At 39.9% G+C, this 18,377-nt stretch overlaps 1 protein-coding gene across 1 annotated transcript in view; it reads right to left on the reverse strand.

Moving 5' to 3' along the window:
- Positions 1-668: 668 nt before the first annotated feature.
- The window catches only part of TSG101 (tumor susceptibility 101), a 37,623-nt gene continuing 19,914 nt past the window's right edge, over positions 669-18,377 (reverse strand). The window contains exons 7-10 of the mRNA XM_032413933.1: positions 14,540-14,631; positions 3,648-3,850; positions 2,231-2,470; positions 669-1,007 (exon numbers count right to left, since the gene is read on the reverse strand). Of these exons, the coding sequence (XP_032269824.1) occupies positions 918-1,007; positions 2,231-2,470; positions 3,648-3,850; positions 14,540-14,631 (625 nt within the window). The 3' untranslated portion in view covers positions 669-917. The remainder of the gene's footprint in view (positions 1,008-2,230; positions 2,471-3,647; positions 3,851-14,539; positions 14,632-18,377) is intronic.

Raw genomic sequence — 18,377 nt, forward strand, 5'->3', positions numbered from 1 at the left:
CCAGATGTTGGATGATACTTTGTTTTTACAATTCCTACATGATTGCAGTTCTTGCCCGTGTTTATGTGTTTATATATATATATTTGCCATTTGGTTCAAAAGAATGAATGATGTGGGTGTATACTGTGTTTACAGAGATTCTGATTCTTTTTTCTGGCTGGTATGTTCATTGATACACTATAAAAAAGTTGCAACTTTCTCTACAATGTAAAAATGGATGTATACACAAAAACAAATGGTAGTTCCAATCCTAATACTAAATTAAACCTTGATTTGACCTTGCTAGCTTTTATTCTAATTTTTTTAAGATTTTATTTTTTTAAGTAATCTCTACACCCAACATGGGACTTGAACTCGCAACCCCAAGATCGAGTCGCACGCTCCACCAACTTCTGATAATTTTTATAAAAGATCTAAACTCTATAAACCCTTCAGTGATGACTGAGACCAAGGTGGGCATTCTTTTCTTTCACAGAAAAAGTCACTCAAATCCCTCAGTTTCAAGTATTTCAAGTTAGAATTCTATGTGGTATATCCCATATTAAAGTTTATATGTTACAGAATAAATAATGCTAATTTTTAACTTGATGGATATTATGCTTTGTGAAATAAAAAACTGAGCTTATTAATATTTAATTTTTCCTAAAAATGTTCAATAAAGAGAAAAATTATGCAACAAATTTTATTTAGCATAGTCAGTCCCAACATTCAGCACAAAAAGTTTACAGAGGATAGAAAGTGCATTAATAAAAGCCAGTCTTTACCAAAAGAAAACAGAAAATATATTATTGATTCAAAATATTTTACACTCGAATGATAAACTGCAATAACTTATTCTGGGCACTACTGATAAGAGAAAGAAAGAGAAGAAAAGAATGCTTTAAGAAGAGCTCAATCTCCAGCTGATATCAGAGAAGTCAGTAGAGGTCACTGAGACCGGCAGTCTTTCTTGCTTTTTGCATTAGTGCCCTCAGCTGGAACTGTTTACGGGACAGAAGACGTACATGCTGGGAGGGGGGAAAAAGTTTCAACAGTTTAGAATGGATTTGACCCAGGCATGAAGTATCAGACAGTTTGTAAACTAGATGGGATCTAAGAACCCTAAACTCATTGTCAACCTTCCTTTGGACCCAATACTTTAGGACATACGGCTTTGTAAACTCACTAGATTGATGCTGGCAGGTTATAGAAGGAAAGTTACCTCTGAGACTGTAAAGGATTACGTTACAGGGAAAGCATGCCATTACAGGACCTGGCTCAGGAGTTTGAACTACACCTTGAGATAAACCAAGACACCAGGGAAACTTGAACTGTGATCCTATCAAAAGTTACATAAAACTTTGATAACTACGACTATGCCCAGTTGTCAGAAAGCAGGGAATGAGCAGCATAAGCCAGCTTTTGTCCCAGGCCTAGCAACAGCTTATCTCTCTGGCCTCTCTGGGTGCACCTTTCCCTAAGCTCTGGCACCCAAGCAGGGGACAGTATATAGAAAGGGAGTCTGGGGTCTCTGACTTATACCCAGACATTCATGTGCTTGCACCAGGCCCAAGACTGGTTTGGCCACTTAATCACAGTGAGACAGACAAGATGAGTAAGCGACCCGACCAGCCTCGCACGTTTACTGAAGCACCAGCCGCAGCGGATCAAATATCCAAAGGGCGGCCACTATTATTTCTAAAACCATGCTCTTTGTGACCCAACAGAGCAGAGTAGCCAGAACTGGCTCCCTGGGTCTTCACGTTCTGTACGACGGCAGTAAGCCTGAACAACCTTCATTCAGAAGGGCTCTGGTACGAGCAGGACAGCTCAGTACTTTGCAGGGCTGTTTGATCTAGGAAAACGGGTCTAAAATTATGCAATTCTAAGAAAATTAATAGGAAAAAACCAAAACAGAATCTCAAATGGGTGGGGCAGTCAGCGATCTTAATTTAGATGGTTTATGACCTGAAAGAACCAACGGAAATCTGATTGTTCCTCCCGACCCACGCAGGCCCGGCAGTAAGACCGAAGAATCACCTTCAGCTTCGTGCTGCCGGGGGGGCGGGGACTGTAGCCACTAGTGCACCTTCCTTCCCCTCCCAGATGGAGCCTCAGCCCCAGAGCTGGGAACACAAGGAATTTTAACTTCCCCTACACAGAAACCCTCTTGGTTTGTGGCTTTCAAGGTCAGTGCCTCTTTTAAAACATGAGTTCTGAGCTCCTGGAAAGCAGACTGAGGAAGACATACCTTCAGGAAGACATCCAGATCTATCACTCCCCGCCTCAAGGCTTCTCCCAGGTAAAAGATAGTGTCTTCAATAGCATTTTCCTCTGCATACAGATTTAGGATTTGTTTGTATAGTGGGGCTGTGGGAATGATAACTTCATCAATATCATTGTTTTCAGACTGATTTTCCATTTTCTCCAGAGCAGAACTGAGTTCTTCATCCTTCTTTCTCAAAAGTTCTATGTTTTTATCAACCTCAGCCTGAAAACAAAACAGTCCAAGCATGATGACTTCATACTAACTGTACATAATTATCTGCTGGTCAAAAATCTACAACTCAATTTTACAGAAACAGACCCATGAAATAAAAAAGCAATACTTAAAACGACTCATGGTTGAGATTGTTTCAAACAACATCCTGGCCAAAGGTAGAGGAAAAAGGGTGATGTAAGATGCTGAGTGAGAACAGAGTAACGTTGAAAATACCCTGAGCTGAGCACTTGCAGTGGCAGTGAGAAGTCTGTCACTTAGCAGTGGCAAATGATGTTGCGAACTAAGCCATCAGACAAGATACCGTCCAGCAGGAGGGTCCTCACATGAAAATCATAAAAGAGGTTTTTCTTCCAAACAAGGGGGCCCCTGCTACAGAGGGATAACTTTTCCCAGTCTACAGAACCCCAAACAGCTGAACTTCAGTGACAAGTTACTGTAGGTGGCGGGTGCAGGCTTGGAATTGTCCTGGTGTAGCTTTCCTGAACTTGTAAAAATCGCAGGCTACTGCTGTGAAGCTGACTTTACACCCTAGAAGCATTTTGTAAGACGGATGTGCACACACAAACCACTGTCCCCAGGGCCCTCAGACACATGTGCTGGAATACATTCTCCTTCGTGGGCAGGAAAGTGGCGAGTGAAGCTGGCACTTAAATCATGCCAGTAGGCTGCTTCTTCATCATTAACCAAAAAAGTCATACGGGCACAGCAGTCTGATAAAAATGTGAGAAAGTTTAAGAGCGAAAGGCTGCACTGGAGGGCTCGCTGAAGATGCTTTCAATATAGTTCAAACGACATCTGGAAACAAAAAAGAACTGACCCTTAAGTCTGCACCCACGGTCTGCAGATCTTCATCAGGGCTCAGAACTCTCTCAAATTCTTATTTCCTGGCAACTGTCTGGTAACATCAAGTAATGAACCAACCCTCCTTTGAGTCAAACCTCACCCCTCAGGGTGAAGTTGGTGCAAGGAAAAATGTTCTAAATACCCTCCAACTGCCAAAGACCAAACAGCCAACCCAGGCCCCACGTCTAACAAGGCTATCGAGAAGCTATATTCAAATGCTTAAAGGCATGCATAATTTTCTGAACTCTTACGGGACCCACAACGTCCAGGGTGAAAAAGGGGTAGATATCTAAAATTCGCAACTATTCAATGAGTTACTTACTACTTCTTGATCTAAACGGGTAACCATCTCTTCCAGTTTCTGATGACCTTTTTTCAGGTCTTCCTCTGTTCGTTTCAAGGCATTGAGCTCTGCCTGGGCACGATCCATTTCCTCTTTCATCCGCCATCTCAGCTTGTCACTGACTGCTGAGATAAGAGAGGCTCGGATGGTGTCCTCGCTGATGGTGCCGTCCCGACTGGGACCTGCAGGGGAAAAGGCAGAAACCACTGGCTTAATTTCCTAAGCACTTTCTATTCCTTTCACAGGAACCTTCAGAAAACAGGATAAAATGAGTTGACACTTTCAGAGTGGGAGGAAAGAGAAATTTTCTAGTAAATGTTATAATTTCATCAAAAATAACATTAAAATCTGAGTTGATTCAGAAATACTTTCCCTGCAAGAGGTTACTATGAATCCGTATTTACCCGCCTTTTCTACTGACCGCTGAAATAATCAGCTCTCTTCTCAATGAGGCAGGGACTCTGTCCCCACAGATTACAATTATTGCCCAATCTCCAACAAATGGGACAAGTTTATACCAAAGAAAAACATTTGATTCAGGTCAGGTGCATTCTCCGGTTTCACTGCTAAGGTGAGGGAGACAGAAACCTACTGCAGAGGCCAATTAGAGGACTGAACAGGCAGTTTCCTTGGTGTAAGGTTAATAAGGCTTCCCTTCTACAAGACTTTTACTCCATTACCCTTTACCCAAAGAAGAGGAATGAACAGATGAGCAAGAGAGAGTGATGTACAGAAAATTCAACAGCTGATAAACTTGTTTAGTCTCAAGATTCTTTAGTATTCTCTTCAAAACATCCCTTCCTCATCAGTGTCTTACAGAATTTCCTTGCATATTTCAGATCAAATAAACTTATCCCTCCGATATTTTCTTCAAAAGGTGACAGAAGTATGGTACGGTACTCTTTATGACTATCGGCGTTCTTCAGTTAGGGTCCTAATTCAGCAAATGTGTACATGGTATTCTGATTTCCAATTATGTTTGATGACAGAATATCATGTGGGGAATTATATTTATCTGTCACTGCCTACAATGATTAAAAAATGATTACAGACTAACAGTATCACTACCACTTTGAGCCGAAAATTTCTATCCCGGGGACACTGAGTTATACTCAACAGGAGGAAAAACCCCCAAAACCCTTTAGTCTGTTTGCAGAAATGTATCCAAACTCTTACATTCACGTTCCCACCCATCACAGGCCTGGGCCCCGTACCGAAAAGGCACACTGCTTCTCAAATGCAGCCGAGCTTTACCAACAACAGGCAGCCTGCCCCACGCAGCCAGCGCCACACCTGCTCTTCAGTGTCCCGTCTGCTCACAGTTCTTGCCAGTACATAAGCTCGTCTTGTACTAACTAAAAGCTCCACTTGTTAGTTAGGAAAGTTGTCTTCTTGCAGAAGCTGGTTCATACCAAGTTACCCTGAATGCTTTTCTGGCTTTTTGTAAACGACATCAGGACACTCTGGCATTCTCTGGTTTCAGAGGTTTTGAAAGGAAGAGTCTGAGTCTAAATAGTTTCGTTTTTTCTTTTTTCTCTCTTATTCCCACCACAGAAGAACTGTTTTTTGTTGTTGCTTTTTCTGACTTAGGTTTTCTTCTTGCAGGTAGAAATGAGTACAGACAGGGTCTCCTGTGGCCTGCTTTTCCTGAAGAGAGTCCTTCATCCATCTGTGCTGAGGACACTGCTTGCACACAGTGAGAGCCCAGGATCAGACCCCCCCGTGTGCACTGATTTCTCCCTACGAGGGCCTCCCTCTTTCCTGCTAGAAACCTCTTGCCGAGGAGAGCCCAGACAGTATCCATCCTACAGGGTTGACAGAGAAGCAATTAATACCTCCTGTTTGATTATTAACATACAAATCCATAAGGTATGTGCTTTCGAGAATTCATTTCTGATTTTACAAAATATTTCAGCTTATTTCTTATTTCTGAAAAGCAAAAGTATTAACTCTTTCAGGTAACTTGTGCTTTGGAATTCAGAATGGTAAAGCCAGAGGGCAACCACATTTCCCCTATGAAAACTGAGGTCTTCTTTTTCACATCGCTGGCCTCTTTAATACCTAACTTTTCTAAAGTGTTCCCATCACTTTACCAACTACTGCACCACCTCCAGGCTCATGCCCCTAATTTCTCTTGCTGTTTTCCTGTCTGACCACCTCTTTATTCACATCATCCCCAACAGAGACCAGGATGACTCTAGCAACCTTCCCCAATTACCAAGATCTCCATTCATTCCTTCTCGTCCCTTTGACCTCCCTTTCTCCCACCCCTGCTTCCTGGGAGCATCTCGCCTTGCGCGGATTTCTTGCTGTCCCTTACAGCACGCAGGAGGTCCGCCAAGGCAGCCTCTCTCACATTTATCAGACCACCAGGCCGCCTACCTCCAAAGACTTCACCTGCCAAACCTAACCTAACCCAAGTCCTCAATCCTTCTGACTCTTTCTTAAAGCCCTAGCCTCCTTTTACCATCTTCCCACAAGGCAGAAATCCTCAGGATATCTTCAAAGGATTGAAACCATCAGATGGGAGTTTTCCACTCTTTTCTCCCACTCTCCTTTGGAACAAGAATCCTAACTCCTTTAACTATGGTCTGACCCCTCACTGTTTAAAAGTACTAACCTCACCTTCTCAGGAAGACAACCTGCATTCCTCTAGATCCTTCTGAAAGATCAGATGCTTTTAAGCTTTCATCTGTAGTCTAAGCACAGTGTCTTGCTTTTTCTACTCTGCTCTTGGCTTGCTTTCTTTCATCTCTCTTCCTAGCCCCAAATCTTGGATAATCTTCAAAACTCTATTCTCTCTAGTTCTTTTTTCCTGAGTTCACGGCCAGTCTTATCCAACATTACTCTAATTAAGAAAAAAAAAATGTCTAAAAAGGCTCCTGAGGAGGAAGATGAAGAAAGAAAGGTTAAGAAACACCGCTGTAATCCACCTGTGATGCTTGCTTTTCTACGACTGTGCTGCTACTGTAAACTTCTGCCTGCTGGCCTTGTCCCCACACCCCAGCCTCATCCCCAGAATTATGGTATACATTTGCTGCAACGCTTGAATTATCCTAATCACAACCTGTGAAAGGCAAAAACTTCCTGAAGGCCTTGTAAATGACTGGGGTGTGCTAATTACCTGCTAGATGATCCTGCTTTTTTCCACAGCCAGCTCTAGCTCTTTCACTATCAAACTCTTAAGGCATTTTAACTACCAAAAACAGTTTACAGTTCTTAAATATCAGATTCCATCTTCTCTCTACCATCAAATATGGTGTTAAAGCTAATCTCCACTAATGATCTTTCCTCTGTTAACCCTAATTAATTCCCACTAATAGTTCTTACTATATTTATCAGTTTAAAAACATACTTTGAACTTTAAAAAATACCTGAGTACAAAAAAGACAAAGGTATATTTTTAAAAGATTAGGATCTGCCAAAAACTTCCTGATACCGTAGTTTCCAGATAAGAAGGGCAACGTGGATCACTGGAAAAGGAGGCAAGCACTTACCTAAACCTGGGGGTGGGGGGTGGGGGGGGGCACTGCTCAGGTTACAAACCAGGAACTAGGGACTCCTACACTCATGGGTTTTTTGTTTTTGTTTTGTTTTCTTCGCAATAGAGGTTAGAAACTTAACTGTGGTTTGCGTATCAAAAGGGGTAGGTTGTTACAGAAACAATTTAATGTTTATTCCACCCTGTATTAAGTTGTTTCAATAACATTTTTTTCAGATTTAAATACAATTAGCCTTTTCCCTAAATTTTTTAATTTGTTGTGAGAAACTAAAATCATAAATTGGTTTTCACCTCCCTGGCAAAAATGGCAAACCAAAGCAAGTCAAAGAGACTGAATTCTCGGTAACATTTCCTGGTAAAAATTTGGCTGTCCTTTTGCGGACAGGAACAGTATCTTTAAAGAATTTGACTCCTGAAGGGCTTAGCACTGAACTGTGATAGCTGCTCAGGCAGAATTATTTGAGTTAATGGAAGCAGTGAGTGTTAAAATCTGCAATGTTAACTATTTTACTCTATTTTTTGCTTTTCAACACTCTTTCCAACACACGTCCCTTCAAGGCAGTAGAGTTGTGCGGTTAATCCTATGCAGCCGTTAAAGTGTTCCATTTATCCTTGTAGAAGTTATCTGAAGTAATAAAGGATTAAGTGTATTTTTATAACTAGTCTGGATTTTTCACACACAAAAACATCAAGTTTTGTTAAAATTAGTACCTTAAAATGGATCAACTTACACTGATGTGAAGTTTTCAAATTTCTTTTTAAAAACACACATTTAAATTCTGGAATTTATATTCTGTTTCTCTTATGAAATACGTTAAAGCAAACACTACCATACAGCACCAAATAAGGCCTTCTAAATAAGTCTCCAGCTAAAGCCATTAACACTCAAAATGGGAACCAAGCTGAGGCAGCAGTTAGTTGCTTGGCTTTCGATAAAGGTCGCAGTTCACCTGAGGGTGGAAGTGCCAAGATTAGCCCTTGTCCTTTCCTCTGCCACACATAGACCTTACTATACAGTATATTTAAACACATTAGGTCCACCTACTTTCTAAAAAGAAGAGAATTTTAATTAAGATATGGAATATGAATGCCAAAAAAGAAAACCAATTAAAATTCTAAATTCGATGAACCTTGACACTTTAAGGGATTCTTTAACATAAGTAAGAAAAAAGATCGGTGGGAGATTCTCATCATCTTGATCACTTTTCAAACAAAAAAAATTTTTTGCCCTCAGATGTCTTAAGAGAAATTTTAATTTTCTTTATACCCAGGTAACAAGCCCTGGAGTAAGAAGAGTTTGTGCCAAACTGCCATACCTCAAGTCCCCACACCCTGACCTTTACCCATGCAGAGTCAGATTTCAGACGTGCCCTTCTACAATTCCAGATGAGCCTCAATGAAAAGGTAACAAAGATTTTGAGAAACAATCCTAAGCAAAAACCTCATTTAAATGTTAGGTAGGATCCAATTACTGAACTTAAGTCTTAGGAACTAAAACATTATTGAAAAAAATTTTTTTTTCTACTACGAGGAAAACAATATACTACCCAATGGACCTGATAATTCAATAATTCCGGCCTGTATCTTCAAAGTGCACTAGTACAGACTACCTGATTTAAAACTAAACACTTAAGACAATCAATTTTATTTATCTAATAGTACTTACTGAATGATCAGTTTCCTGTAACTCAAAAAGATCATTTATATTAGAGAATCCACGGTAGTCCCAAAGTACAAGATAACTGAACAGTAACCTTTAAAAATAGTCAATTTATTTAAACCAAAAACGAGAACAGTTTATCCATTTCTCTTACCCTCCAACCACTGCCCTCTGGCAACTACCACTCTGTTCTCTGTATCTGCGAGCTTGGCTTGCATATCTATTGCTTGGCTTATTTATTTTTTGGATTTCACATATAAGTGACATCATAAGGGTAGTTGTCTTTCTCTGACTTATTTCTGTCTGACTAAACAATAACCTTTCTAAACTCTCCTCTAACCAGCCAAAGGGAATCACTTGCTCAGCATTTTTCCTTCTGGAAGTTACTTGCTCAGACCCACGTAACTAGGGTCTTTGGTTAGACATGTGTGCTACAGATCAAGCTGTGGAGGCTACGCAATCCCCAGCGGTAACTGACCGTCACTCAGGGACCGCATCAAGCCCGTATTAGTTCCTTTTATAATAAAAACACACAAAAAATAGGACAATCTCTGAATTAGGAGGAAATTCAAATAACTATATGAATAAAGGCATTCTGATTCATGCTATCAAGTGCAAACCTGGCAAATTCATTAAGCTGCTTAAAAAAGCTTTTGTAGTCCATGAACATGTAAGCTGCTAATACTACCACCAACCTCTGTGTGGGCTTTTCTTCCAACGAAATCAGGGGACCTCAATTTATCTTTTAAACACTATTAGAGCAGTATTCTTTAAGCTCTAGAAGGTTTCTATAATCACCATCAGTAAGAAAAACACTTTCTCTTCAAGGTTTATGCTTCTTGAAAATAAACACAAACCATAAGGAAAGGTTTACATTAGTTTACATAAAAATTCAAGTTTTCACATGTACAGGTAAGTAGGTATGAACCTCATTAAAACAGGATACCAGGGGCGCCTGGGTGGCTCAGCCGGTTGCGTGTCTGACTCTTGGTTGGTTTTGGCTCAGGTCACGATCTCGGAATCCTGGGATCAAGCCCTACATTCGGGCTCCGTGCTCGGCATGGAGTCTGCTTGTCCCTCTCCCTCGGCTCCTCCCCCTGCTCACGCTCACTCTGTTCTCTCTCTCAAGTAAATAAATAAAAATTAAAAAAAAAATAGGATAGCAGAGTAGTTAACTACTTCAAAAAAGGCAGTGCTACAATCATCCAATTATAAAAAATGAGAGATGCTACTAGCAGGCGTAAGCACAAAGGCCAATTAATTTGAAGGACAGTAAAATTCCATCCTTAAAAAGATGGGTCAGAATCAAAGTCATTCCTTAAAATTATTTTGTGAAAGAGAACAATTTAAGAACCTACGTTAGAAGTATCCTATTGGAATAACCCCAGGATGCCAAATTAATCAGCTTCTCATACCCTTCACATATTAACTAAAAAAAATTAAAATACAGTGTTAAATTACGTAAGGGCCTTTTTCTTTAAGCTTTCAAAATTTAGCACAGCAACCCTTAGTAAGCCCTCACTGACTGCCCAGATGGGAAGAAACTACTACTTCACCCTGAAGATCAGGCAGGTATTCCCAAAGGAAGTCTGTGAGGGACTGTGCAGAACGGGTGCCAGAGCAAAAAAAAAAAAAAGAAAAATTCCATTTGGAAAGTGAAAGTGGGATTCCATTTGAATACAGGAAAAGTTAATGATATACAATCCTAAAGGTACATCTACCCCTTCATAGATTATTTGATTTCAAAGAACTCTTTCTCAAAGTGTGAATTAGCTACGCGGATCTTTCAAGGATGAGACTTTTTTTTTTTTTAAGATTTTATTTATTTATTTGACAGAGAGAGACAGCGAGAGAGGGAACACAAGCAGGGGGAGTGGGAGAGGGAGAAGCAGCCTTCCCTCTGAGCAGGGAGCCCGATGCAGGGCTCAATCCCAGGACTCTGGGACCTGAGCAGAGGCTTAGACTGAGCCACCCAGGTGCCCCCAAGAGTGTTTCACTCTTAAGAAACACGTATTTTAATCCAAAGAAACAGAAATTTAAGTTTTTAAAAATTTAACTTTTACCCTCAGTTATCAAGAAAAGTTTATCTTCCTTCTGATGCCTTTGTTGACGAACAATGCTTACGATGGACAGAAAATCTAAGGAAAGTTATCCAAATTCCACATCTTTTCCCAGTGATTTTCCAGTAGAAAATGTTTTTGATAGTTGCAAAGATGATATACAAAAAATACACCTGGTCTTAAAATGACTTCTAGGAAAAATCCGAGTTACACAGCTTTTTCTTCCCTTACACTATACCAGGGTATTAAAATATCACTACAATTGCCCAGACCTGATGGAAAGCACCATTGACAGGTTTTACATCATTCCATAGCTGTCTTCACTGCTTAGTGCCCTCAGTGAGCTCCAATCTCACAAGACTGGCTTTAGGTCAGGTTAGGTGGGAAGCTATCTAATAAAAAAAGCTATAAAATGAAACGACAAATTCTGATTTTAAATGTTGTTTAAAATCTACATTGATTGGAATCAGAAAGAGCTATTTTAAGTTCTAAGATCTGTACCCGTCCTCCTTCTTCAGTACTTTGTCAGAACAGGTTGCTATAAAAAATGCAATCTCCATTACTTCATTTTTATTTTTTTTTTTAAAGATTTATTTTTTGAGAGAGAGAGCACACACGTGCGTGGGGTGGGGGGCAGAGGGAGAGAATCTTCAGGCAGACTCCCTGCTCAGTGAGGAGCCTACTGTGGGGCTCTCAAGACCCATGAGATCCTGACCTGAGCCAAAAACCAAGAGTCAGATGCTCAAGCAACTGAGCCACCCATGTGCCCCTCTATTACTTCATTTTTTTTTTTTTTAAGATTTTATTTATTTATTTGACAGAGAGAGAGAGAGAGAGAGAGAGCGAGAGCAGGAACACAAGCAGGGGGAGTAATAAATAACGTTGCTCCTGTGCTCAAAACTGAGGTTTTCTAGAAATCAAAGGGATTATACTATTATCTCAATGAAAAACGGTAACAAATAGCACTATTCCCATTTTGTTGATGATGCCTGAACCAAAATGGAGAGCTTAACAAGACTTAGTGTGCTTTGCTTATGGATGAAAGATCTCCCATCATTAGGTTTCTAACTCAAATCCTTTAAATTATATTGTAGAAAAAGAGCTACATTAGAGTAATTTTGAGAACATTTTAATAAAACCATGCCACCAGAACCTCAATAACTAGACTGTATCAATGGCAAGAACAGCATTAGAAAACCTGTTTTGGGGGGCGCCTGGGTGCTCAGCCATTAAGCGTCTGCCTTCAGCTCAGGTCATGATCCCAGGGTCCTGGGATTGAGTCCCACATCGGGCTCCTTGCTCAGTGGGAAGCCCGCTTCTCCCTCTCCCACTCCCCCTGCTTGTGTTCCCTCTCATGCTGTCTCTCTCTGTCAAAAAATAAATAAAATCTTAAAAAAAAAAAAAAGCAAAGAAAAAGAAAGAAAATCCTTTTTTGGGGGGAGGGTACTTACATTAGATCTTGGGATGGTTACAGTTTATCAGGAAATATAACAGAAAGATGAACTTCATACGCTCCTACATTCATTTAGGCACTCAGCAAAATATTTATTGAGGAACTTCTATATATAAAGCACTGTTCTTGGATGTTAGGGGGTCGGGGGCGGGGATTGGTGGTGGTAGGTGATTAGTCAGGTAGGCATGCCTGCTCCTTGCAAAGGAAATAGGAAGTGGATTTCCTAAGATAGAACAGTAGAGGATGAGGTCAGAGAAATAACGGGAAGAAAGCACGATCACACAGGGCCTTCTAGGCCTAAGAACTCTGGATTGAATTCTGAGTAAAATGGGGAAATACTGGCAGGTTTTGAGCACAGGAGCGACGTTATTTATGGTTTTTTATTTTATTTATTTGACAGAGAGAGAGAGAGAAAGCACAAGCAGGGGGAGCAGCAGGGAGCCCAGTGTGGGGGCAAAGACAAAGCACGAGCAGGGGGAAAGGCAGAGGGAGAAGCAGGCTCCCTGCTGAGCAAGGAGCCCCACGTGGGACTTGATCCCAGGACTCCGGGATCATGACCTGAGCCACAGGCAGATGCTCAACTGACTGAGCCACCCAGGCACCCCTATTTCTGTTTTACTAGGATTACTTTGGATGCTGTGTATAAAACAGAGTGTAGGGGCCAAGGACAGACACAGAAACCCTTTGGGAGGCTTCTGAAATAAATTAGATAAGACACAATGTGATGACTTGGATTTGCACTGGGTATGATCAAATTCTAGATCTATTTTGAAGACAGTAGGCTCCTGATGAGGAATCAAGGACGATGCCAAAGTAAGAGTACTGAGTAGGATCAATGGAGATGGGGAAGCTGTGTAGAAAGATTCAGAGTTTAATTCTGGTCATGCTGGGCTTGAGATGTCTATTAAATATCCACGTGGAGATATTAAGAAGGCAGGTGCTCTAAGGATCTGGAGCTCAGGAGAGAGGTGTAGGCTGGAAGTATAAATTTGGGAACTGTGGGCATAGAAGCGGTATTTAAAGCTAAGACTGGTGGAGATCACCAGGAGAATGTACAGAGAACGCTAAGTACAGAGAATGCTAAGGACTAAGCCAGGGGGCACGCCAACATTAAGAAAAGGAGACCTGTAAAGAAGACTGACCATGAGTACCAGCAAGCTAGGAGGAAAACCGAGCGAGTGTGGGGTCTTGGAAAAAAAGATAAAGAAAGTGTATCAAGGAAGGAGTAATTAACTGTGTCAAATGCTACTGACAGGCCAAGTAAGTGGAGAAGAGTAACTACCTGTTGGATTTAACCTTGTAAAGGTCATTAGTGACCTTGACAGAAACAGTTTTAGCGGAATGGTATGAAGGAAATCCCAAATGGAGGGACTTTACAAGAGAAAGGGAGAAGATGAATTGAAGATAATGGAGTACGGATAATTTGTCAAGGAGTTTTGCTTGCAGAGGGGAATGAAGAAATGGAATAGTGGTGGGAAAGTGGAATTGAGAGGAGGATTTTTTAAGGTTAGTTTAGGGCATATTTTTGTGTGTGTGTTGATGAGCATTCCAGTAGAGAACAGAAACTGATAATGGGAGGGAAGAACTGCTGAACTGACTGGCCCCCGAGTGAGGGAGAGAGGGTGAGATCTTGTGCACAGAAGCAAAGATAACTGGCCTATGGGAGGAGGCAGGAATGGCGGTAGAGTGGCGGCGACGGGCATGCAGCAGCGGGGGCGGGGATCTGTAGAAATGCTCGTATTGCTTAAATTTTCTCAACTGAAGAAAATTATACTTCAGGCACTCTAATAAGCAACACTAAACAGAAACAACTACTGGCCTGTGATAATGTGCAATATACCCCGTGGTGCTTTCTTCTCCTAAAGAAGCTCATCTGTTTTTATATACAACCAGGCTAGGGAAATCTAAGTATCTGTCAATAGTTCAACACATACAAAGTTCATCAATAAAAATATGTGAGCCAGGAAAGAGTGAAGAGTCAATCATTTCTTTGTATGCCCTGACAGAAGACTCATTTATATAATGAATGCTAAATCACCTACTTCAAGTTTTGGATTATAGGACACTGACCATTAAGAGTTCTTCGTAACAAGGAAGAATATTCTGACATCTCACATGTAAAACTGAGAGGCACTTTTCACAACAGGAGCCTCTGACTTTCCTTATGGGAGAAAGACAGTTTTGAAGGGTACTTACCAACAGTGGCCACAGGAGGCTGGGAAGGGTACTGAGAACTCGTTGTGGCAGGGTACTGACCACCAGGTGGGAAAGGACAGCCTGGGTAACCACTGAAAAAAGAACAAAACCCATTAGGCTGGGAAGGGTACTGAGAACTCGTTGTGGCAGGATACTGACCACCAGGTGGGAAAGGACAGCCTGGGTAACCACTGAAAAAAGAACAAAACCCATTCAATATTAAGATGACTCAATGCTAGAGTATCTTTAAGAACCCCATTCAGGAAGTTAAACTTGACCTGTTGTTTTATCAGTTAATGACTTTTAGAGCTCCAGGTGTCTATTCAAGCAAAGTTCTACAAGAAGTTCCATTAATGACATTGGATTCACTCTTAAGTAAACGGTTAAAATACTCTTGCTTGGCCCTGTTTATTTGACGGTTGTCTTCACAGGGAGCAAAAAACAACTAGCATATTTCTAAGGGCAGATGAACAGTATTAGAACTGGAAGCAACCCCAATTTGTGAGAGAACTTTCCCATTCTGGTTAACGAGCATATCCCGGAAATTATATTATTCAATTTTTACCTATGGTTCATTGATACCCTTTGAGAGTATCTGATCTGAAAATTCTCCTCTTTATAAATAGTTTTAAAATTTTTCTTTTCACTCTATGGATAGTTTGTCTCATTCATGTATTCATATCAGAGTCAGGAGGAATTTTCCTTAGAAGTATTCTCCTCCAATCTGTTATCCAACACTGTCTTATAAATATCATTAACAATATCCCTGACAAACGGTCATCTTTCTCTACTGAACACTAAATATCATTTTGATAGAACTTCCACCTAATGGTCCTAAATTTGCATTCTGGAAAACCACTTGAATAGTAGAAGACTTCTAACATCAGTCTTCTAATCTCTTCTTTAGGTGAAATCTTTTAAATTCCTTCAACCATTATTCACAGGACATGATTTTCAGGTCTAATCACTTTCCTCTGAATGCTCACTGGTTTGGAGGTATTTCCCTTACAATGGGGAAGAAAAGTGAAACAAGATGATCACTAGCTACCTGTTAGTTGTCAGATCTATGATATTGGCAATTCTGATCAATATGCCTTCTACAAGTCCATTAAAATTACTGATGAAACCCAGCCCGTTCAGAGTCTTGGGGCAAGAGCTCTGAGCTGGGAGTCAGTAATCCCTTTCCAGTGTAGTGGCTCAAAGATTCTACTGTTTGTACTACCAGCTCACACTTTATCACTTGTCCCCAACAAAAAAATTTTGTAGCACTTGTTGAAGATTCAATGTAGTCACAGTACTCTCTCATCTATCAGTATAAAAGCAAAATCAAAGAAAACAGCAGGCATTTCTGTTCCTGGCAAACACATGCCAAAGGCTACTGAACGCTGCTTTTGTTTCTGGTCTCTTTAGTAACCCTGCTACCATGGTATCAGGAAACAGTGCTAATCGTACTGAAATTTCTGGATCTATGGTTTTGAAAACTGGGATAAACGTGCTCTTTTTTTCTGGGGTTACTCCCATTTTGCATACCCTTTTAAAGACAATCTGTGATTATATTGTTGAATTTTTCAGTAACCTGGTATAAAACTTTTCTAGGCCTACATACATTAACTTCCAAGAACTCCCTTGTCTCTTAGTTTGCTCAATTTCTTCTTCATAGTTATTCTCTATGTTCAGGGTTAATTTTTCTTGAGTAAAGAACTGAGTGGTACATTTTTTATCTTTGTATATTATTAAACAATTTGTTCTATGTAGCACATCTTTTTCATACTGAAGAGTCCTTTTAAAACTACGTATTTAAAAAGAATTTTCCAACACTCTTATGTTCCTTTTTCTTTATGTACTCTTTCAAATTTTACTAATTATTATATTTAAGGCACTGTTTCTAAGTGCTTGAGGTAGGAGCTAAGGTATGAATTCGTTTCTTCCTCAAGATGCTATCAAAACAGGGCAAGATCCCTGTAAACAATCCTGATAGGATCAAGGAAATAAGAAATGCTAAGTAAAAATTCAGGAAATATAGAATGGAAAAATCACTATCAGCTAGAGGAGATCAGGGAAGGTTCTGGGAGATGTGTAATATCTATGAAGTTGCACCTTTAGTCTCTTTAATTCCTTTCCTCCTAACCCCATATTCTTCAACCGCATTACAGTGTTTCCTTATTGTTCCTGGGGCTTTTGGTGGCTTTCACACTTTGCTTACATAAAATGAGTGGGCTGGACTAACTGGAAAGTATCCCCTCAGTCACAGAGTGTTATAACTCCTTCCTGCTCCCTCCACCTCTAAACACTGAATTTCCTTCTTCAAGGTCCTCCTTGTAAACCCGTTCTTTCATTTATGAAGTTATCGCTGAGCTCCCAGCGCCACAGCAGATGTGTCCTCCTCTCTGAATTCTATTTATCACAGCACTTACCATTGTCTGTCTTTTCTGATACCAGGAACTGGTTCCTAATATCTTATTACATGCGTGCTAGTACACAGACCCAAACTGGAACCCATTCTTGACATACCTTTTAGTTTCCTTGTATACACGCTGCAGGTGCTAAATTAAACTTTCAAAAGATCTTAAGATTTGGAAGAGAACTTAGAGATCATCTAGTCCAACTTTCTAGAGCAAGAATAAAGACTCTCATATTCATTGTTTTAAGATAAAGATTCTTCTTGAGTCACTGATTTATTAATTCTCCTTTAGGTCAAAGGGAGAAGAGAAAGAGGTTCTGAAGCTCTTCTGCCAAAACCTTTTATATACAGAAAGATACAGATGGCAATTTGAATACAGTGACCCTTAATAACTCATTGGCATATTACTTACACTGAGATTAAAAGTTACATTTCAAAGGAAAAAAAACATCAAATCTTTGAAAAACAGCTGTCTCAAAAAGGAACTTCTTACAAATAACCTCACAAAAGACACTTTTATGGTTACCTAAGTGAGTAAGATTTAGAGTTTTGTCAATATTTTCCAGCTTCATTTTTATCTACGAGTTTCTCTGAAATGGTTTTATTGTTCAGAAGTCCATTTCCTTACTGTACTTCCAACAACCATTTCCTTATGTCCAAAGTTCCATCTTACTACTGACTATTAATTGTAAAGGCTTGTAATTTCAAGGCTTCAGACAAGAAGATTCTGTTTCTAGAACTTAATCAGAAAAATAAGTGCCTCAAGAAATCTAAAACTTATAGCCTGTTTATAGATTATAATCATTTTTTCTTTTTTTGTCTTTTTCTTTATTGTCCCTGACAGATACTCATCTAGTCTTTGCTTACCTAATATGACAGAATACTTCCTACCTTGTAAAGCAAGTCTGTGAAATTAAGAAAGATCCAGAAATAAATAAGATTACTAAATTTAACTTATAGGATCCTGCATATTATACATGTACATACATCAGGTGTTCAGGAACTCTGGCTACATTTATCTGTGAGGGTTGTATGAAGCTAAAAAGAGTTAGCAGGGTGAAAAATTTCTTGTTAATAGTTAAAGTAGCCAGAAATCTCACCTGGACACTGGTATATGCTGTCTTGCATTATAAGTCAACCCAAAGACCACCCTTTGGAAGGTAGTCCTAGATTACCACTGAAACTACACAATTGCAACATGGGTTAATTATTTCTCATGGATTTTCTAATGTGTCTTACTCATAGACTGATCTCACGATTAATTTAACCTACCTGAGTTATGTTATTATCAAATGGTTAACAGAGGTTTGTAGTACATGTAGTCTACGAACTAAATGAATAAATAAGACTGACCCCATCAAGTGAGCCATTAATCCATTCCCTGTAATTTATGAAAAAGTTGGTTTTTTTTTAAAGGGTATTAAAATATAGGGGCGC

The sequence above is a fragment of the Phoca vitulina genome, unplaced genomic scaffold (genome assembly GCF_004348235.1).
Source record: "Phoca vitulina isolate PV1807 unplaced genomic scaffold, GSC_HSeal_1.0 scaffold16, whole genome shotgun sequence".
Classification (NCBI taxonomy): Eukaryota; Metazoa; Chordata; class Mammalia; order Carnivora; family Phocidae; genus Phoca; species Phoca vitulina.